This window comes from Triplophysa rosa, linkage group LG25 (genome assembly GCF_024868665.1).
Source record: "Triplophysa rosa linkage group LG25, Trosa_1v2, whole genome shotgun sequence".
NCBI classification, from domain to species: Eukaryota; Metazoa; Chordata; class Actinopteri; order Cypriniformes; family Nemacheilidae; genus Triplophysa; species Triplophysa rosa.
The window spans coordinates 9,574,088-9,597,195 of NC_079914.1; the positions used below are offsets into that span (position 1 = coordinate 9,574,088).

General features: G+C 39.5%; 2 protein-coding genes across 3 annotated transcripts in view; both read right to left on the reverse strand.

The window, feature by feature from the left end:
* The window catches only part of hcn2b (hyperpolarization activated cyclic nucleotide-gated potassium channel 2b), a 28,729-nt gene extending 19,768 nt beyond the window's left edge, over positions 1–8,961 (reverse strand). The window contains exons 1-3 of the mRNA XM_057325220.1: positions 7,253–8,961; positions 5,005–5,428; positions 1,850–2,011 (exon numbers count right to left, since the gene is read on the reverse strand). Coding sequence (XP_057181203.1) covers positions 1,850–2,011; positions 5,005–5,428; positions 7,253–8,079 — 1,413 coding nt within the window. The 5' untranslated portion in view covers positions 8,080–8,961. The remainder of the gene's footprint in view (positions 1–1,849; positions 2,012–5,004; positions 5,429–7,252) is intronic.
* A 107-nt stretch (positions 8,962–9,068) lies between these two features.
* On the reverse strand, positions 9,069–23,108 carry bsg (basigin). 2 transcript variants are annotated; one of them, XM_057325228.1, is made up of 8 exons: positions 22,896–23,108; positions 14,898–15,066; positions 14,291–14,379; positions 13,607–13,746; positions 12,146–12,425; positions 10,419–10,431; positions 10,186–10,249; positions 9,069–10,094 (listed from the first exon to the last, which is right to left on the reverse strand). In XM_057325228.1, exons 1-7 carry the CDS (start codon positions 22,975–22,977, stop codon positions 10,189–10,191), a joined length of 834 nt encoding a protein of 277 aa, XP_057181211.1. In that variant the 5' UTR covers positions 22,978–23,108; the 3' UTR covers positions 9,069–10,094; positions 10,186–10,188. The 2 variants fall into 2 exon arrangements, with proteins under 2 accessions (XP_057181211.1, XP_057181210.1); XM_057325227.1 differs by having other exon boundaries at positions 10,419–10,443; positions 22,896–23,106.

Here is a 23,108-nt window from a genome sequence, read left to right on the forward strand (position 1 = left end):
TTTGATGCCAATGTTCACTTTGAATGGTTCCTCAAACGTGTAGCTCATGTGTCCGTTATTTGCTTATATTCTTATGAGGGGCACGTGGTTTATTTAGGATTTCTAGCCGTGCAAACATGGATTTGATGATGCTAGGTCATGGATCACAGGCCTCAGCTGGATCAAAGGGGATCAAAGGGGTGCGTTATGGTGCATTGATCTATCAGGTGCTAGAAAACACAGCGACAGGTAAACAGCTAAACCATCTGGAACTCTTTCATGCAAGTCAAAATGGAATTTCAATTTTAACCTCAACCTTAAAGCAATGGTTCGCCTTAAAATGAAATTTGTGTTATTCACCCTCGTGTTAGTAAAAACCCTTTAAGAGGTAAGATTGCTTATGAGGAACACAAGAGGTGATTTATTTCGAATATCCTGGCAACGTCTTTTCCATATAATAAAAATGAATAATAAACTGGGACTGTCAGGCTCTAAAAAAAAACGTACATTTACATTTTAAAGGCAAGAGCACAGTTCTTGTGCTTTGGATTGTCTACACATAGTCATATTTCTAAACTATAGCTTAACTACCCCTCAGTGAATGTGAAACTACATTATGGCTTAAAACAAGGGCTTGTTGTTAACACCAGACACACACTTGAAATGATGAGACAGATCATTTAATGCTGCATGTCTGATTTCAAGTGATCTGCCTTTCAAAAGCTGCTGACCTTGATTGCTGAGCAATTGCAGCAACAAAAATAACTGCATTTAAAATACTGTAAAATCGGTAAACGTGTCACATGGTGTCTGAAGACACAAGAGCATGTCACAAAGACTATGAAGAAAATGAATGACCAGACATGGAAACCCCAAATTTATCAGCATTTACCAGAACATCCAATGAATTTCATTCCTTTGTAGACTTCCTTTGTAGATATTGGTAACCGAACAATGGTGGTCACCATTGACTTCTATTGAATGGACACAAAACCAATGCAAGTCAATGGGGACCAACGGTTCACAACATTTTTCCGAATATCTTCTTTCGTGTTCTGCAGAAGAAAGAAAGTTATACAAGTTTGACGTAAGGGTGAATAAACGTTGAAATATTTTTCATTTTGGGGTGAACTATCCCTTTAAAATGATACAGCTGAGAACTTCAGGAAAAAAACTTTCCGCAATACGGTTTTCCTCTGTATCATTTCATAAGTTTGCCAACTCTTCTATTTGTAACTTTGATTTTAAAAAATGTCAAAGTTGTAATTTCCTAATGGTCGATGATCCTTTCTATCATAGTTTACATTAGAAGCCTTTCCACCACATACTGCATGTGAATCCTTAAGTAACCCAAACATAAATTGTAAACCAGCTGAAGTCGTCTGACATTTCACACTTTACAAAAAAGAGTTTACGGTCCCTTACTGTATACATCACTGTCACACACATTCAAACAATGTCAGACCAGACTAAACAGAAAGCAGGGGTTCTAGAGCAGATGGGAGATGGTGGGCAGTAAGGGGTGGCTCGCTTTAAGTGTCTGATGGACTTTGAAAGTGATTAAAGCTCCCACCAAATGTGGAACAGATCCTACACCAAACTGTTTGTTTCTCATTTAGCCATGTGTGACAATGCCTAAGATTTTGAGTTAAACCAGCTTGTGGCAACCTGAAGCTCTGACATCCACCAAGGGTTGCCAGGTATTGCTTATTTATGAGGTGGTGGTGGTTGTTTGTGAAACATATAACAGGTTCCCTTGGGGATAAATGTTGCGTTACACTGTTTTAATATTTTATGAGAGTTTAGGAATACATTTTAAGTTTTTAAATAAAAACAAGATACATGAAAGATGCTAGAAGGCAAGACTTACCACCATCTTGTTAAGGGACACCCAGCAGTCCGAAGGGAAGTCCTGCAACATGGGCACCAGGAACTGCAGGCAACCGTCCCAATGGCACAGCAGAAGCATCATGCCAATCAGATTGAAAATGCGCATCACGGCGCTGGCCAGGTCATAGGTCATGTGAAAGATCTGCCAGTCAAGAAGAGAGCAACATTACATTTGAGTAGCAGAGGGCAAAGGGAATATCGAGGATAAAGCAGAGCATTCAATTATGTGTAACAGAGACACAGGTAATTGCTCTTCAGTTTGAAGGACAAACAGCTTTAGTGGTTTTGATTTCCTATGAGAACAATTACCAAAGGTTTATCTTTTTCATTTTTGGAAGGATTGTCCTAACAAGCAATTGTTTCTGAACCCTTGCATGGACTCGCAGATTATTTGTGACCTCTAGATTTGTTCTTGTGTGAATATGTCAAAATCGCCCATAATGCACCGGGAACAGCTGGACAGGGTTTGCCAAAGCTTTATGTAATGGGTACTATCCAGTCCGCCAGATTAGATTCAAGGACCTGTCGGGTCATAACGGTACAAACATACTTGTGAATGGTGAAGGAGGAATGTGCCCGACTGATATCACGTTCTCCCTGGCAGAGAAACTAGCGACCAAAGAATGAGTCTCTAGGAAACAACAGTGTGTGCAGTCTGTTTGTGGTTACAAAGTAAAGAGGACTGCTGCTTGAAAAGCGATCTGGCAGCTGTCCAGGATAATGCCTCGTGTGGTTGCGCGAGACAGTCTCGACACTTGCTTTCTGTACCAGAAACGATGGCTGTCACACATGAATAAAGCCAAATGCGCTAAATAGAGACTAAAGGTCTTTGCACATACAGTCCGAAATTTTCGTATGCGTTTTTTCGTATTTGCCTCTCGTTTGTACGGTGTCTCTGAATTGTTAAAAAAGGCCACTCAAAATGCTTGATACGGATGCGAAAACGCAGAAAATCGAACACGGTCCGAATTTTTTATGACGGACGAAAATATCGGAGGCAGTGTGTAAATGTGATTGACACAACGTGAGGTCGTATTTACTTTTTAACGTGCGGAAATTTCAGACGCAAATTTCGGACTCAATGTGCAATGGGCTTAAGTCAAAAACAGAGATGCTGTTGAAGAATACACTGCCTTGGCTGTGTGGTTATTAAGATCTACGTCCGAGGGGGTTGTTGCTTTATCTAGCTGAGTAAAAGCAGGGACGTGAGCTTCAAACCGATATTAAACAAAACGTAAAACTGGCAAGAGCATAACTGTTGAAGAGAAACATTAGGCCAACGGCTGTAACAAGAGTCTTTGATCGGGTTCAATGATTTCAAACAATGTGGAAGCACTGGAAGTTGTTGAAATAAACAATCCATGCTAACAATACTTTTTATGACTATTTATTTTACTATTATTATTTATTACTACAGTACGTATTGTATTATTATCATTACTGTTTTACTTTTTTATTATTCATTTATTTTGCTGCTGTAGTTGCTGTTGTTCTTGCAAGTGTCACAATTCCTGCTCACACTTGGTCTTTATAATGTTTGACTAACGAAACGTTGTTACAAAAAATATATATTTGCACTACTGTGATGTCTTGTATTGAACAATGACTACGTTGACACCAATAATGTGATTATTCACACCTCTGAAGACATAGTTACGTATATTATATTTCATTTCTGTCAGTAGACCCTCCTCAATATTACACACTGGACCTTTACGGGCAGGTTCAAATATATGCTTCATGCAGATTGGCCAATCAATCAAGAATACTTAGCACAAAAATGAACAGGTACTTCATATAACACTCAACAATTACATTCTCATTGACTAGGGTTCCACCATCTGGTCACACTTTCTATGAAATAACTGTTAAAGGGGTCATATGACACGGCTAAAACTAATATTATCGTTTGTTTTAGATGTAATGCAATGCGTTTACATGATTTAAGGTTCAAAAACGCTGTATTTTCCACATACCGTGCATGTTTGTATCTTCTCTTTGCCCCGCCTCTCTGAAACATGCAGATTTTTTACAAAGCTCATCGCTCTGAGTTAACCAGTGCGTAGTGATTGGTGGAATACTTCAAGCGTGTGACGGAAATGTAATGCCTCTTACCATATTTGGAACATCAGGTTCCAGAGCAATTGTACTGACAGGTACGCCCACCTTACTTGCGTATACATTTGGGCGGTCTTAGTCAACTCATACCACGAACTGACGTAGATTTGTGGGGGTGTGGTTACACGAGGCGTTTCAGGCAGGTCTGGGTGAGCATTCGCTTTTAGATAGAATGCATCTTTTGTTCCCACACTTTAATTTTTGCAATTTTACGTGTCTAATACATGCATGGGCAACTTATAACACACCAAAGACACAGAAAAACACGTATTCGTGCCATATGACCCCTTTAAGATTTATGTATAGCCTATGCAATCAAGAGCAATAAGGAGACCAAACACTGGGCAGAGCGGATGTTGCGCCGCTGAGCAAGGTTGATTCAGTAATTGAGGGCCATGCCCGCTCGCATTACCACTGTGTAATCATGAGCGTAATTGTCCCGTTTGATGGAGAAAAGAGCACATGAATGAATCATTAGTCAGTTCAACCCCAGTCAAATCTTCACGGTGGTGTCGGTCGCAACAGCCGTTCTGTGTGTAATCAGGTGAAAGATTCTCAAGAGCTGTGTCAAGTGTTTTAAAGCATCGGTTTGGTTTTGCATGTAATTTCGATGCAATGAACTGCTTTTACCATCAGTCCATTGCTGTTAGTAATGTTTGCGATGGTTAATCACTTAGGGTTGCGTTAATTAACCCCAGAACCCAATTGGTCACATAAAAGGGGATATTGGGGATCAATGAAAAGCATCATCGATTGCATTCTTTCTCTTGCAATCACAAACCAGAAACAAAGTGAACCAGAGTTCAACAGGTAATTGAACATATGGAAGCATGGGACTCTAGAGAGATTTTTGCATTGACGGTTACCCACATGGTATACAATGCACGTTTGTCCCTTGGGTTTCAAACCCACAGCATGGGCTTCTTGGGACTGGATCGTTTTTCCATCACAAACAACTCTGAGGGCATACTGTTACTGTTGACATCAACAATAAAGCCAAACTATCATTGATCTTACCTCCTCCCATTGATGGATGTAACGAATCAATCTGGACAGTCGCAGGAGTCGCAGCAGACTGAGGATCTTGGTGAACCGCACGATCCGCAACGCCCTGGCCGTCTTGTAGACCTCAGAGTCAATGCCTTTCTCCACAATGAGAAAGATATAATCCACCGGGATGGAAGACACAAAGTCCACTACGAACCACGTCTTGAGATACTTTTTCTTGATCTTCTCAGGGTCCAGTATTATCTCCGTGTTGTCTTCGTAGACAATGCCCGTGCGAAAGTTCAGCACCAGGTCCACGAGGAAGAACGTATCGGACACAACGTTGAAGAGAATCCAGGGGGTGGATGTCTCCTCTTTGAAGAAGGTGATGCCCACCGGAATGATGATCAAGTTGCCCACCATAAACATTAGCATTGTGAAATCCCAGTAAAACCTGCATAGAGAGTAATGGAAATATGAAGGAAATACAGGTGAACAGTCATACAACAGCAGGAGTTATGACTGAATAATATTAAAATGAAATTACAAAACATGGGTTATGATGAATGCATGGGTGGCACGGAACGTAGTAATGTGCAGGATTTCATATATTATCGGACACATCAAAAATAAGCTTTTTAATGTATCATTTTGAGAGAAATATAAAGGCTAAACTATCTCAAGAATCCTCAAAGGAATGAAAGGATTCATTAATTAAGGCTTAATGCATAAATAATTGTTATTAATATGAGAATGTTTTTGAAACTAGTCAGTGTTTTCGTTAATATATTGCTCCGCCGTTGTAAATCCAATGGATTCGGGCACACCCTTTTAATAAAGGAATGCGATTTAGTCCTCGTGCGTTCACTGAGACAGGGATACACCCTATAAATAACCCGAGCTGACAACCACGCAGCTAGCAGACATGAGGAGAGACTCGAGACAGGCCCTAATAAAAAAGCATTCGCGTGATATAGCGCCCACTGGTTGAGATCAATATTGCGAAACGTTACACCAATAAATAACAGTTACCCAAACCCGTACAAGGTCATCGCAAGGACGCACATCAACACAGATGCGTCGAGGGCATAACAGGATGAACCGAGGTGTGAATTTTGAGCCTGATTTTAAATAATGGGAAATTGAGATCCAATTGAATTCAGTTTGAGTATCAGTCGTTTCTGGCGCTGTCTGTGGTACCTAAACTTCTAAAGCGATCACAACGGAGCTCTTTCGAGAAAATGTTGTAATATTAACACGTGTTTCACTATATAAATCATAATGGTGTTTAAATGCAATGACTGGTTTGTTTTCACAATCAAAACAATATCACCCAGCAGCTTTACTATGCGCGCTTAGAAATAAACAAACATGAGGACTTGAAAACAAGGAAGAGAAAAATGCATGTTATTAATCATCTAGCGTGCTCGTAACGCACAAACACACAATGACCAAATGCGTAAAAATCGCGGATGCGTAATGATGCTTATGTTGAAAAATCATTTAGGGTAACAAATCGTGCTCTCTCATATAGAATAGAGTACTTGCAACACCCCGTTCGTTAAAAGTATATATATATATAGTGTACTACAAAAAGTGGGGAAGCCGTGGACTTTGGTTTACTTGATAGAAAATCAACCTGTTTGTTACTGTATTTGAGGAACGCCCTCTGTGCTCCGCGTCCTGGGAGAAAATTAAGCTCAGTTCACCGGAGAGTTTATTATGTTAAGTGCTTACTTGTAGAACAACAAACAAACCATAAAAGAAAACAATACCTTGCTTGTGATGTCACTGAACTATAAACGTATGCCATTATAGTGCGCGCAAAGCTGGCACATCCGGACATAAATTTCATTGTAAATTTTAAGTAATGCTGCGTGTCTTATATCATGCAAATCGTTCAGCTCGTGTGCATTTGGTGTCATCTATTTGGTGTCATCTATCAGAACGCCTGAGGAAGTAAAGTTTAATTACCATTACTAAATGCATTTCGTTACTTTATCCTGAGAGGACAAGGGGATGATATCTGAACTTTGTAGTATGCGTCATTTTAAATAATAGTTTGTCCGGCTTTTACGCACAAGAATTTCCATAAATAGTCTTGCGAATTATGCACACCTGATGACATGACAGTACAGATGTCAAACTGGTGCACTTCTTAGATTCATTCAATAATAAAATAAAACGCATCTGTACCCTCAACTCTCGTGGCTAACTATGAGAATTGTCATTCTTCACAGGGTGACAATCACGGTTCCTTTCATTTCAACGTCCTTACCTGAAATCACTATACGGATGAATAATCCAATTGCCAGCAGATTTGACTCGTTCTTGTTCCTTTTCCACTGCCTTTTGGCTGCCAAACATACGCAGTGAGAATTTATTAACCCCGGGTTGCAGCATGGAACTAAACTGTCTTTGCATGTAAGTTTGATTGTCTCTGGTATCTCCTTCATCCGCCAAAATCTGTCGATCTTCAGATTTAGGAAAGGTGACAGAATCGCCTGGCTGCTGGTTCGGGGTGGCTCCGTGGGCAGGTGAGGACGTTTTTCTGCTAGGCGCGTTCGAGAAAGAAACTCTGGAGTCTTTCTTGTCTGTTGGAGCGTTTGGGGCCCCTGGACCCTGTGCTGCTAAAGATCCCGCAGGTGTGACAGAGCCATCCATGCTGGCGGTGGAGTGGCATGCAGACGCTGGGAATCCTCCACCTGTATGCTTCTCGTATTTAGAGAGAATTGAGGACAAGCTCCCGGGGGTGGCCGTGTCTCTTCTGCAATCTCCGTTGATTACGCATCTCATTCCGGTTCCCTCATCACCTTCAAAGCCGGCGGCTCCAATGGTCCTTTCCGCGCCAACCCTGATGACCGGGTCTGTAAACCCGGGGACATCTCCCTGGCACAGGAACGCTGATTCCGTGGCGCGTCCACATGAGACAGAGGCGAAGTCGTTGTCGTGCGCGAGGCGGAAATCATTGTTGTTGGAGATCCTGCTCACTGATTCCGTGGCTCCCCCTCCTGGTGTTAAATTCTTCATCTTGGAGGAAAGGTCAGGAATGTCGCTCCTCTCTGTCTCTTTGTGGTCTTCATCGCCGTCTTCTGTTTCGTCCATGACGGGTTTGATTTGGGATCCGTCCTGACGCAGCCAGATTGCGAAAGCGCAGACGTGGTCAGGGACCCTATACGGTCCTTACCTCTTCCCAATATCACCAACATACTAGGAGACAACTACACCAGTCGCGTTGCCATGGCTGCAGTCGATCACTCCCTTACCTGGTAGCCCATCACAATCACTACATTCTCTCTCTCACGTCGGCTTCACAACGGAAAAATGAACGAACAATTAAAAACGACGTAACGGAGCGACAGATGAAGAGACGTATGGATAAATAAACCTGAATTGGACAAATTGACCTCAATAGCATTATTTTCAAGTGCGTGCTTCAAACCGCATGCGTTTGGGGATTAAAGCAATATCCTTATAGCCTACTGCCTAAATGAAATTTTGTTTTTAAGTATTTGACGGCATTATTTTGAAAGTGAAGTTGTAGACCGTTTTACGTATTCTGTAAGCTAAATAGGGGTTTGCTTCTATAAACTCTTTTGCCTGCCATTTAATTTTGCATAGTTTAAAATGCTTAAACTTTCAAATGTGTTGCTTGCTACTATATAAACTGTGATTTGAAGTATGGAGTCTATTGTAACACTACTGAGAGCGTTCAGTCACATATAGTAGTGCCGCTCCCTGAAATAGGCAAATAATTGAGTATATGTCGCCACCTGCCGGTGATTCAGAGAACGTGCTGATGGACACCTTCACCCAGAGAAAAATATTTTATTATATTGCCATTTAGTCACCCTCATGCAGGTACAAAGATATTTCTTTCCTCTGTGGAAAACTTGGGAAAAGAGACAATCCGAATAATGTTGATGCCGTCCATTTTCCATATAATGAATGAATAAGACTGTCAATCATATTCTACATAACATCTGCTGTTCCATGAAACAAAGAGAATGATTTAAGTTTGTTACAATGTTGCACGTTATCATTAAAACTGCATATAGTTACTTTAATTTAAACAAAAACACTACTCAAAAAAGTTAAAATCAAATAAGTTTATTTAAACTGTGGAAGTCAGTACAGTTGATTACAGTGTATTAGATTTCCTATGACACCAAGGCAAAATAATTTATACACTTCTAACAAGGTCTTTGAGCATCTCTTGGAAATAGCACACATCCAGACACTATACATCACAGACATGTATTTAGTATGACTTCTGAACAGTCTTTATCAGAGTATCATTAAACAAAAAGAAGCCTTCACATCACTTCCACTGACTTCAGCTAAATATAGAACCATCGCGTCATTCTCTTCAGTGTTACATGTAAAAATTAGGGTAACAATATATAGAGTTAATTATCCGAGTAGCCAAGGAAACACCTCAGCACTTGGTCCTTTAGGGTTAGTGTGACAATGGGGGGAGGGGGGAGATCAGTAAATTAGAGTCATAACAGAAGGAAAATATACACATTCTTTAGTTAGTCTTGTTAAATGGAAAGTTCTCAGCAAAACAAAACCATGAAATTAAATAGTGTTTCACCAAAATAACTGGAACAGTGCACTTATGTGTAGGAATAAAACAGTTAACCAAGCAGCTAAAAGATCATGATGATTAAAATGAGCATCTACCTTCAGGCTCACAAAAAAAATCTAAAGCTCCTGCCAATAAAACCTCAGACCTAATTTAGCCAATGCAATATATCTGGAGACACTGGACATTGTAAAATGACGATGTCGCTGAACGAACATCGTATTAGGCTTGGTGCTTTCAGAAACTTGCGTGCACTCTATGATTGGTGAAAGAACCCAAGACGATAAAAGAAAATCTGTTAATTCCCACAATAAGGGATTTTCGCTAAACACACACATCTATATCGAGAATACGATCATGCACTTACCCCCCTCCTCCAAAACCACTTTAAAAACATCTGCCGGTAGCACAAACACCGATAATAAAAGGAGACCACTTAATATCAAGACATTTACACTCAAGCAAAAGGAACTCGCAGGGGATTTGCACTATAATGTGCTGCTCAACGCTTCAGCAGTAGTCATCAGGATACCTGAAACGATACATGAGCTCAGCTGAATGTTGCTTTTATTGAAATCGAATGGTAGAGAAATACAGGGTTGTCTGGTCAGGCCACTACTCACATCTTAGTTGGAGTTTCTTTGCCGGACATTTTTGTCTTTGTGGTTCGTGGCGGAGTTGCTCTTCCTAAAAAACAAGATTTTTCACAAGTTCACTCTTTGATGCGTACACAGACTTCCTGAGCTAGATCACCATACGAGAAACTACGGTGTGGACTTCAAAATGTTACGTTTTGTAGAGAACGATCTGCACTTCAATCTCAACATCTAGTCACGAATAGAAGCAAAACACTTACAGTGGAGCAGATCCTGAGTCGTCATCTACAGGCATCAGGGAAAAATGGAAAACGAGAAATCAGTTAAAATACAACATTTTACAGGTGTTACACATACAATGATCCTGTCTAGAGTTAACTTCTCTAAAATGTAGCTGATAGTTTTAAGAGGCGGGGAAATAACTATAAACTTAAATCAGATGGCCTAATAAATGATTGTATATTGTGACTTATCTATAATTTGGTAACATCTAACGTTAAACTGCATGATTGGTCTATAAAGTTATCTACAAGTATATACAGTCCTCACTTTTAAATATGATTCATGCAGACCATGCGACTTGATTTTTTCTTAAAAGGACACGTTCAGTGGTTTTCAGCCCAAAGCTTATTGTAACAATTGAGTCAAGTATCATTGTTTGTGATACAAACTCACCTACAGCTGTAGTATAGAGAAAGTTGCTGTCCCTTTACTACGTCTACAGAAACTTGGCGACCCCATTGAATTGGCAACTTTTTTGCATCAAGTTGTTCTTAATGGCTTTTATTAGTTTAGTTGCTATATGGCTGCCAGGAGGTTCTGGGTGGTTGCTTCCTTTAATAAACAAGGCATCAATGATATTCTGGTCTACAGATATGTCTTGAAGTCTATGAGATTTTTTTTAGGCGCTTATCTGAAAACACTAGATGTGGGAGCTTGAGAGCGCTTTTGAAGACTTCTCCTGTATTGTTTTGCCGTCATACAAGTAGAATGTGCTGCTTGGTGTGGTATTTGTCCTGCCCCTGCTTTTACCAAAATCTGAACATTTTTCAACTCTCTACAAATAGAATAAAGGCTCAACCCCTCACTTAACCTAAACATTGTTTTCCTTTTTTTATTATTTCTACAACAACTGGCAAGATTGTGCTACAGACAATTATATACAATCAGAAACACTTTAAGGGTGGGCTAACAAACCAACAAACGTATTCTTTGTTTAAAGAACTCAAAGTGTAAAAGACACCTTTGCCCAGTCAAGGTTTTCATGCAGAGAGCATGTCCACACACTCAGAACAAGTAGCAGCCAGAGGTGGAGTTATACAACATCACCCTAAATGTCATAAGGGTGCCGACTCTCAGAAACAAATGCGACCCAGGAGAAAGCACTGGAGTATTCTGGTACTGCAGAATACCATGCAGAGAGAAAATGATGCAGAGAGCATGCAAGGAAATATAACATGGACGTCACCTATAATATCACCTTAGTTGTTATGCGTAATACCTTGACATTTCAAACCCATTTGAAACTGCAACATGTCAGACTCCGCTAAACTCTTTCACTGGCTACAGGAGAACCAATAAATAACTTGCTTTATAGTGAAAGCTAACACTTAGTTAAATTATTTTGTTTAATTTTCTGTCTCGGACTGCCAGTGAAGGAGTTGTATGTTTCAGCACATCTGGGAGTGCATTCCAACTCCCCAAACCACCTGTTTAAGCAAATCCACTTCAGTCTGACATGCAGTTTTGGAACACTTACCACAATGTAAAAGCAGCAGCGAACAGAGAAATAAACAACGTAAATCATAAAAATAGACTCGGCTAAGGCGCAGCCATACACTACAGCCAAATAAAACAACAAATACAACATCAAACTGAAACAGGATCTTGCAACATTAAGAGTAAAAAATATGAAACATCCACTGAAATTGGTACGTTCACAAAAAAAAGGAAAACCGTTACGACGTGAACGGTTCTTGCAGCGTACCGTCGGCGATCTCATCAGGCTTTCTCCTCTTCTCGTAGATGAAGATGATGGTGACGAGGATTATTACCTCCGCGACGATGCCGAGGAAGGGCCAAAGGGCGGCCAGGCGGCTGCGCACGCGCAACTGGATCTGATCCTCGGCTGATCCCAGATCATTTATGCCGAGGCATAGGTAGTTGCCCATGTCGCCGCTTATGTCCAGGTCCTTAACGTACAGAGTGGTCTTGTTGGGGGTGTTCTTGATTTCATACTTATCGTCTGTGCCATTGGAGATGGGGACCTGTGCGTTGATGAGGGCAGATCAAAAAAGGAAACAGACATTTATTTTCAACTCTATTGAGTTTAGTCTTAATGTTATACATTAAATGAATATGCATTCTGATAAAAACATGGTCTAAAACGCCAATTAACTAATACGGTGAAAATTAAAAATACATTCTTTTGATAACAGACATAGAATTCTGTGTTCAGTTTTACTTTTTCATTAATTTTAGTGCTGTCAATTGATTAAAAAAATTAATCTGATTAATCACAAATTTTTTGTGTTACACACACACATTTTTACATAACATTAATGTTTTAAAATATACTTTACATTCTAATAATTTCAGATTTAATCTTCAAATGAATGAAACTGATTTCTTTAACAGCATCATTTTATGAATGAAAGCCAACATTCTGATATTAGTATTGCAACTGATGTCTCTATTAAATTGATATTTTTATTTATTTATTTTAACATTAATTGTAGCCATTCAACAGTATAATTGAGAGTCATCATGTCTAACAAGTAGGAAATATACAGAAATTGAATTAAGTTCTCAAATACTTTACAGTCTTTGAAACTAAATTGTAAATTAAATACAGAGGAACTCTCACTAAAGCTACAAAACACATTGAATTCCTCTTTTCTTTTATTAACATTAGTGACAGGAGTAACGGCAGCAGGTTTAAGAATGCGGCCCCTTTAAGAGCCGTCTCTTTACGCAGATCTGACGCCTCTCCCATTTTCACAACTCTGCATTCATTTAAGATTTTATTTAACACGTTGAAGTCTGTGCTTACGAAAAAGCTAGACAAAACGGGCTTTCTGGCATAATCTTTTGTGGTTTTATTCACTCAAGCACGAAGGTGCGCTGTCTGACAGATTCTGACAGAGATTCACTGATGCAGCATTTAGCCCGTGACTGTATACACCAGACTGGACCTCGCATTGTGTTTTGCCACGTCCCACAGCTAGAAGCGGTCTATCTTCACTGAATGCGTCAAAGCAACGTGAATAAGAGAGTGATTATATAATGTAACGCTAGACAAAAGATGACAAAACGCACAGATGCTTTAAATATTTGCGTTAAATATTTTTAACGTGTTAATCTGAAAAAAATAATTGCATGCGTTAACGTTGACAGCCCTAATTTATTTACATTTTTAGTAAAACAGTCTAATTAAGCTTTTAGCTACCTTAGGACTTCCACCTTCAGGGACCTTGTACCAGCTCCAGTCAGTAGGCAGGGGGTAACCATGGGCCACACATACTAGAACAGCCCTGTCATTCTCATTTCCGTATTCAGAGTGTTTATATGCCGCAACATGTGGGGCAGCTAACAAAGAACGTAACAAACACAGCAGTCACATACAGGCACCGATACAGATAGACAATTTTGAGAGTTATATCTGCAGATACCGATAGTATGGTGGTTTTATTAACTCACATTAACTTAATACTAAAGATAAAATTTCTATTTCTTAACTTTCTGAATGTTATTGATTCATATGACAACTATTAATACTGAACATCAAACTGGTGATATTTCTTAACATTTTCTAAATACAGAGCACAAATTCATTGCATTTTCCTGTACTCTTTTGATTGGCAGGATATATCGGCCCTAATCATTGGTTGTTTTTAAACTATCGGCCGATAGCATGAAAAATCGCTGTTATCAGCCGATACCGATTATTGACCGTCGACAGATATATCGGTGCATTTCTCTACTAAATACACAATATATCCTGAAGCTAAGGTGTCATTTTTTTTTAATGTTCAAGCTCTTATCCCAGCTTAATATGAGAGACAACAAAACAAAAATGACAATACAAGTATACTGTGAAAAACAATACTGCAGTAAAGTCAACGGTTCTTACCTTTAACCTCAATGGTGGCATTAACCTGAGGTTCTGTTTGGAAGACGCATGCATATATCCCAGAAGAGTGGTAGTCAATCTTATCAATTCTGTCGATGTGTGGAAGTAAAAACAATCAAATAAGACCACCAATCTTTTTATTTCATGGGCCAACAGGAAGCCTTCAACATAACAGCAGTGCTCTACCATTAAAGTCAAGAAAATACACAACACTAATTTGATTTGAGCTGGGTTTCCCGAAACATACGTATCACTACGTCGTTCTTAATATATCACTACCACTCTTAAGGTATAACTTAAGAGTGACATAGCGTTAAGAAGGTTTCAGAAAACCCAGCCCTGGTCTCTATAAAGTAAACAGCTTTTCCAGTGTGCTGCCAAGGCATCCCTGTGGATCTTTTTCCAACCCAACAGTTCTGCCTCAGTTCTTTGCACCAATGGGAAATAAGGTCAGTGAGCGTGGAGCACTGCAGGATGTTAACACCGCTACTGTCAACAGTCACAACAACCATATTTAATGACAAAACCTTTCCCAGATTATTACATGATTGACTGACATAACACTTGTGATTTTAATTCTGTGTATTTATTAGTTTAAGGAACATACTGGAATTCAGTGTAGGGGTCTTGCTTGGTCGACTTGGAGGCATCAATGATCTTGCCATTCCTAGTCCAGTAGTGGCCTTTGATTTCAGAAGAGGGGTTGGTAAGGTTGCAGCTGAGAGTGGCAGAGGTCATGTTATTGACCACCGCTGGTTCAGTCATAATGGTTGCATCTACACAGAACAAAGTGACAAGTTACACCGAATACACTTTGCCAAATCCAATTTAATTACATGGACTGTAAAATGTTTTACTCCACAAAGCTACCCATAAATAAGTAGGGTTGGGTATTGTTTGAGTTTTTTTCGATAACGGTGCCAAATCGATACTTTTAAAACTGTACCGGTGCCTTAAATGAGCCATGAATTAAAACCACAATTTAACGTGATTTTGTTGTATAAGAAGGAATCGTATTCAAGTGAACATCCTGTAAGTGTCAGAACTGAAAACGCCCTTGTTACTGAAATTACAACTGTTTTGACACCAGGCTCAGCGAACGCCAGATCCTGGAATGCACCTAGATAGGTTGAACACCGCCTCTACAGAAAAATATCAACGACTACTTCTCTACCCCCGCCCACTGGATCGCAAATGACTTTAGCCACACATAGTACACATTTCCACATTTGTGATGATCGACAAACTGGTAAGCATAGCAACATATTTTTCGCCTAAAGATTCATTTTGTCCGTCAGTTTAAACTAAACTGCTGATATGCGCTGTGTTGTGTTTATGCTCGGAAGGCTACATCACACAGCGCTCTTTTGCTGTGTTGCCATGTTTGTTATTAATAAGCGCTTTTATGCTTATTGTTTGGACTTAGATCAAAAAGCCTTTTTTTGAGAATTTTTGGTCTTATAAAATAACATGTATACAATATAAACAATTTGCAGTTTAAGGTTTGTTTTTGTCTTGTCTTTATTTGCTTATTTTTTCTGTGAAGATCTTGCAACCCTGTCACTTTAGCGAAGGGCTCTTGAGGGCGGCTAGCCTGTATCATATGTGCAAAAGTGAGCACTTCCTTCACTGTTATTTTTATTTAGAGCGACCAAGCAACAAACATGCAACATTGTGCAGCGCCTGGTTGTGGAAGAACACAGTCGCTTCCTTCGGATTCTGATATTAGGAATGCGTGGTTGAAGTTTATTTTTAAGTACGTTCCTGCTCATGTGGGTGAAACATTGAGCATTTGTTCACGTTATTTCACCATGGGTTCCTTTGTGAACAAGCGCTGGATTTGGGGAGAGACTAAAATTAAAAAGCAGTGCTGTGCAGTCAATATTGGATCTGACAGGAATGGCGCAGCAATCTTATGCGAGTAAAACATATTTGTACGATGCGTTACTATTGCTTTGTTAGAGATCGCTTGATATGTCCTGATAATGTGTAACCTAACGTTACGTGTCTAACCAAATTCACAGAAGGCTCCAACTAAGTTTACTACGCAAACTGCTATCCAATCATAGCAGTGGGCGTTTACTTAAGGATCACCAAAATGAGGCACCGAAATCTGTTTTTATTCGGTCCAGTTATATACCAGATATATAGGTACCCAACCCTATAAAGAAGTTAAATAAATAAGTTAAAACTTAAATAAGTCTACCAACCCTTGGATGAAGTGACATTCTTAATATTACACAATTTTGCATATCAAATCAGAAACAACAGAATGATTCGGAACATTCCTGTTCAGATGTTCACTACAATGTGCACCTAACGGCACATTGCGGTAGACAACACAAAGGAAGAGCAAAGGTACGTTTGGGCTCTGAGCTACAGGGAAACATTACACAACAAGCAGTTTTATAAAGTCCTAAGTCAGGAAATGTTTTGCTGACCATTTTACAGCAAAACAGTGGGCTTTTTGCAGATAAGTGCAAGGAAATGTACTGTGGTACTTACTAGAAGGTTAAGTAGTGTTCTAAGACGCTGGGTACCAAAAGGGTAAGCCACAACAAAAGAGCCTTTGATGTTCCAGGACAATTAAAACATTTACTGAAAGACACCTTAAGTAATCTGAGCCCTTTTTCAGAAATACATTCCAATTAGTATAGCTTTAACAACAAGCATTAACACTAACACTAGCATTAGCACTTAACACTAGCATTAACACTAGCATTAACACTACGAGTAATGCCAACAGGCATCGATATGGTCAAAAAGGGCATCAGATTACTATGAAGTAGAAGATTAGAAGCCGTGTTGTTGTATGTTAGCAGCTCTTCTTGGTGTTTGCGCGAAGGTAAAATAGTGGGCAGAGGGTGAGGCAAGGGAATCTGAACCTACAGTGCTGTCTTCTACGCTAGTGGAGACAATGCGTTTCTGCCTCCACAATGTCACTCACGTTCAATCACTATAACGTTCGCTTGCGACCGAATCCACTTGACTTTAGGTGGGGTCCTGAGGTCATTGCGGTCAGGATCGTTGGATGCACGGCATTCATAAACGCCTGTGTCGTTGAACGTTAGGTTGGTGAGGAAAAGCGTGCTGGTGGAGTGGTGGACATAGGTGGCGTTGATGCGTACACGGTCGTCTTTTGCACCTTCAAACAGCTGAGTAATGATCTCATCTGGCTCCTCACCCTCTAAGAACCACCACTGAATTTCAGGGATGGGGCCGCCAATGACCTCACAATGCAGCTCAGCACTGTCCTCGATCAGTTTCATCTGAGACATGGGCGATTTTATGAAGCTCGCTGGGTATTGGATTTGACAGATGAAGAGGGTGAATCGATTGGATTCAGATTAAGTGCGAACAGTTCATTGAGATGAATAATGATAAGCAAGCAGGCAACAGCAAAGAACAGAAGAGAAAAGAAAAAGAAAGAATGTTAGAATGGAAGACATAAAACAGGCATACGTCAAACACAAGTGGATTTGGGGTATCACCATGTGAGCCCAAATCCAGGCTCACATGAGTGTTTCATCACTTTATGATTCCAAAATCCAAATGTCGGAGAACAATAGTAGCAGGCACTTAAAAACAATGAGTTAAAGCATGCATTAAAAATCAGTTAGCTTAGCATATCAAAATGTAAATGAACAACAGAAAGTATGAAATTCACATGGTACGGAAAAATGAAGAAAAGCAATGGCGATGACCAATATGCTGATGACATTGATGTTTTTTATGTATCCGCCAGCTTTGAGTGACAATGCCGAAAAGTGTAAAATTAGAAAAATTAACCTACAAAGAAAACCTTAATTTTATGTACACTTGTGTAGACCCAAGTAGCGTGTACACCAAAGAATAACATTCAAAGGTTGTGCCGTGCTAATCCCCCACGGAGAACGTGTACCGGAATTCTTCTGATCACCTTAGAACAATACACACCCCGCTGCGGTTTTGTAAAAACAACCTTCGACATCAATGACAAGAACCGATCTGCCGTTCTTCCTGCAGTGTAGCACATGTATGTTTTTTATTCTTTGTTTTAAAACAATAATAAGGCTCTCCCATTTCGTTTCAATTTTTCATCTCACTTCCACAGAAGAGATGTTTTGTCTGTTAGCCAGGGAGGGGTAAAAACATTGGAGGTCCACATTACTGCACTGTGACTCCACACATGCCTTGGGCCTGAAATAACATGTGCCCTTTGAAAGCATACAGGCTTTATCCATTTGACCATCATGCAAAGGTCACCTCCACAACATTCACTTAGTAGGCAAAAAAAAAAAATCACCTCAACCTACTCAACAAGACATAAAATAAACTCTAATATAGGGATGCTCATTTCGGTTAATTCCCTAACAGACACTCGTTATCCGAACATTAACCGTTAAGCGATAAGATTTTAATAATAAATTGGAATTTAAAAAATACATGCTGCGTATCATTTCAAAGGCTGCATCCTCCAGGGTCACATTTGTCAAACACAGAAGAACCGGCAAAGTTTATTTCAGTCAAAGCTTTTTTCATCAAATAAAAATAGCAGGCCTACCTCAATCCAAAGCTTGGAGTTTTTACTTAATAAAGTTACACGTTTACGTGTTGTGGTCAAGCAGTCTGGAGCTTGTTGACAATTAGACCCGCGGCAGATAACACCCTTTCAGATGGCACGGATGTCCCGGGAATGTAGAGATAACGCCTCGGGAAGCGCGTCACATTTGCTTTCCACCAGTCAGTCTTAGCTAAACATATATAAATCCGATCTGCTATACCACCCATAATACAAACATTATTTTTTACTTATTCATATTTCACATTCTTATTTTTACGTCACGTCTAAAAAAATGCAGGGAAACAACCGGCCCGCAGTTTTCTTCTCCTTTCCAAAGCGCACGGGCAGCCAATGCTAAGCATCCGTGAGAAGTTTATGTAAAGGATAAATTGATGGCTAGCACCGAAATTCCCTTGCAGTAGCTCCGCTATTAGCTTTGCTGAGCCTTAGACACGCCAGGAAGACAGAGAATGTCACAGCGCATTGTGAGCACGATTGTCCCGTGTCTACATTTAAAACAAAGAACTTGAGCTTGAGCAAGGCTGCCAGTGGCACTCCGTTTGGAGGAGTAAAGCCCTGACAAAGGTGGCCTCAACAATCAGATGAATTACACGTGTCCTGTTTTGTCAAGTGACTTGTGTGATCGGATTTTAATCCGTCTCGAAAACGTTTCGGAGGGCATTTTCACCTAGTCGCACGCTCCGTGAGTTAATGCTTAGCATGTTTTTCTTTCACCATACAGAAAACTAAAAACATGTACGATTTAATAGTTATTTAAAAACGTATTAAATTATTTTTATTATTTAAAAAAATATTAATATTATTAAACTTAAAATAAACATACCTTTTAAATCGTTTAACTGATAGTATTAACCAGTCAAAATTTTAACGATCGGTTAACGGTGAAACGGTCAATATGAGCATCCCTACTCTAATAACAATTTAGATTCATACATTAGTGGCTTGATTTAATGTGTTGATATACGCCAGACATACTGACCAAATATTTCAAGCTTTAAATATAAACAACACACTCATCGGCCGTCAACATAGTGAGGTCAACTAAAGTACAGTGACTTGGTCCAAAGTCTGCCGCTACTAGATAATTAACTTATTCAATCTGGAGTAGTCAACAAGTCAGTAAGTTTCACTTATTCACTGGCCTAAAGAGTGTTTTAATATCATCATAGTTTCTGAAAAAAAGTTACATTTCTTGGCATGGTTTAACGTGCATTTAACAATTCGAAACATTATTCCATCTAAAAATGATGAACCATTCTGTAAATGCCAATGTAAAATGATGGCATTTTTGCCATTTAACTAGATCATAATGATGGTCTTTAGATCATTTAGCGAGCAAACCAAAAAAACAGCTTTCCAACACAGCATTAGCCAAATGATACTGGTTGATCGTACTGTGTAAAATAAATATGCTCAAAAACAGATCAGCTTGCAAGTTAGTCAGGATAACAAATACACTGTGAATCATTTTTAACGTGACCCTTTGCACATTTAGTACACAACAAATGCACACACAAAACATTGCTTGTGTGCTCATTCACCTGAGGGTAAATTTCTCCAACTCAATTTAATAAGCAGAGTTGTGCTGGAGGACTCGGCAGAAAATCTCATTTTAATTCTGATTAGGGGTGTAACGATACTTCGTATTACGATATTTCGCGATGCAAAAATGTTACGATGCGCATCGTAGAGAGATGGGGATATTTTACGATATGTTTAATTCTATTCGTTCAGCGGTCAAGACGCTACCTACTCTGCGCCAGCGCGTCACGTGTGCTTATCTCACATATGCGGTAGAAAGAGAAGCACAAGACACAATCTGTGTCTCCAAGTGGTTTACAAAGCATCCTATTTTCCTTCACAATCGACGTTAAAACACAGCAAACTTGAAGCGTGACTGCAGGCGAGTCACCCCGAATCTCATTACAAAGGCAGCACAAACGTTTTTAAATGCCAATGTTCATTTATGAACGAACGAGTCAATTGAGTCAAAATGAGACTGAATGAACTGCTACATGTCGTTCATGGTCTAATATTCTCTGTGTTACAACAATAAATAACCAGAAGTTACTCAACTTTTCTGAAAAATAAAGGTAATGACCTGGTTTAATTTAATTCCAGGGTAACGTAAATTATGTCGAAACGGTTAAATATTTGTATGGAACATTTAATTACACCAATTAAATGAGTTAATCCAGATAGATTTTAGTAGACTAATATAATGTAGATTTCGTCGACTAAAAATAGACTAAAACTATGATAAATTGGGATGACAAACTAAATTGCATTTTAGTCAAAAGACCATGACTAAAACCACATCAAAATTTGCTGTCAAAATGGACACTGATCTTAATTCTAATTTCAGTTAAGCCTTAAAATGTTAAAATTCTTTATTAAGCTGTATGTGCAACAAAATAAATTACTGAAATTATTAATATTTTGAAAATGAATGTTATTTGAATTTTTTATTTTGTTCAAAATATCGAGATGTGTATCGTATCGTGAACCCAGCATCGAGATATGTACCGAATCGTGAGCCGAGTGTACAGTTACACCCCTAATTCTGATACAAGACTGCAATGGATCTGTGCATCCCATCCGAGGTTTTGCCTAAGCATCTGTGCCATTTGGCAATGGAGGAACTCCAAGACAAAACCTGTTGCTCCAACTAAACCTGATTCTATATGACAGAGGTCATTAGGGGCAAAAAAGGAACCACTATTTTCCTGTCGTTTTAGGGAAGTGCTGAGCCTTACATAGAAACACAATCTCCAATTGTAAGTCTGAAGCCGATATGGTTTTGATTTTACTGATCATTCAATAGCTAACTTGAGAAATTATGTCGCTAGACCACAGAGAAAAAAAACGCTAGCTGCTATGATTTTTCATTATGTATGCAAACGAATTCACCCAGGGCACTGGAACAATATTGGGCCCAATACAACTTGCTGATGCAGAAGGGCAAATTTGGTATTATTTTCAATGTAGATGGTAACTGCTATAACAAAGGTTTAATTATCTAAAGAGCGATGGTCGTGCACAAACAAGTTCAGCCGGGTTAACATGGATTTTTGTGCGTGGGCCATTTACAGTGATGGTACATTATAATGAGCTTAAGCTAAGCCTTTTACGGACCAAGTCTCATTTACTACATGATTGGACGAAACACTCTTTCCTCAACCTCCATTACATGATTACAGGGGAACAACGACCTCAATCTGAGACATTTCCAATTGTTTTCACAAGTAATGTTTCACTAGACTTGCCAACTACTGCAAAACTCAAACTAGCTAGTACCGGTTTTAAGGTTGCCTGCTGCTTAGTGTTTAAAACATCATTCACTACACTAGATTAAATGACATGCCAGGCAAGAGTACGCACATATTAACCAGCAAAGACTGGCTGAGACATGCTGGTCGTTGAGCCCCATTGAAACTTAATTAAATGCCATGCAAGAGAGATCCTCTCCAATGTAGGAAATGTATACATTTTAAGCTTGCAACACACGTGAGGAAGGATTAAAGATTATTTACCGTGAAAGCAATAGGAAAAACAACGGTGGGATTTGTACACTTTGTACTTGGGGTCATTTAATACGGTCATGTTTTAACGTTACACTGTTGCTAACAATTAGCTAACGTTAGTCAATTTTGCTAAGAACGTAAATACACGTTGTTAATTCTGGATAAATGTTTCAATGTTTGAAATGATTTGAGACACGATGTTTTTTTTATATTATTAATCTTATTAATGTGAAACACATTTTAAAAACATATCAGCTGTTGCTATAGCTCGATGAGCTCGAGCCGCGTCCCCGTGCCTTGACAGTTTGCCGATGTTTCCTAACGGCTTTCACAGCTTCCAACCCTTTCAAAGCGTTCGTTATCAACACATTTCGCTTGTTTTGAGGTTATAAAAAGTGGTGTAAACTGCTTGCTTGTCGTCAAGGGCCGTGTTTGCGTCAACACCCATGTTAATTTAATAGGCCTGTGGAAAATGAGCTCGCGAGCCTAGTGATCAACAGAAAATGAGACGCCTTACCTGTCCGTGCATCGGCTTGGAAAAAACACGACAGGACGGCAATAATACCGCCGAACAGCCACACGCTCCCCCTCCTTGTCATGGCGACGTATTTGAAAATATGTAACGGTGTAATGTAAGGTCTGTTTACAGAGGTAGAGACGACCCGAAGCGAAGCCCACGATGAAGCCTCGTCGTCCTTTACTTGTTCCAAAGCGCACACGAGAACGCGCA

What these genes read in the sequence shown, in the direction of transcription:
- bsg (XM_057325227.1), bottom strand. Translation starts at nt 22,977, where the DNA reads ATGACAAGGAGGGGGAGCGTGTGGCTGTTCGGCGGTATTATTGCCGTC. An exon ending in CCAAGCCGATGCACGGACAG is followed by an intron (nt 15,067 to 22,895) that starts GTAAGGCGTCTC and finishes TGTTCTGTGTAG; the next exon opens with ATGCAACCATTATGACTGAA. An exon ending in GACCCCTACACTGAATTCCA is followed by an intron (nt 14,380 to 14,897) that starts GTATGTTCCTTA and finishes ACACATCGACAG; the next exon opens with AATTGATAAGATTGACTACC.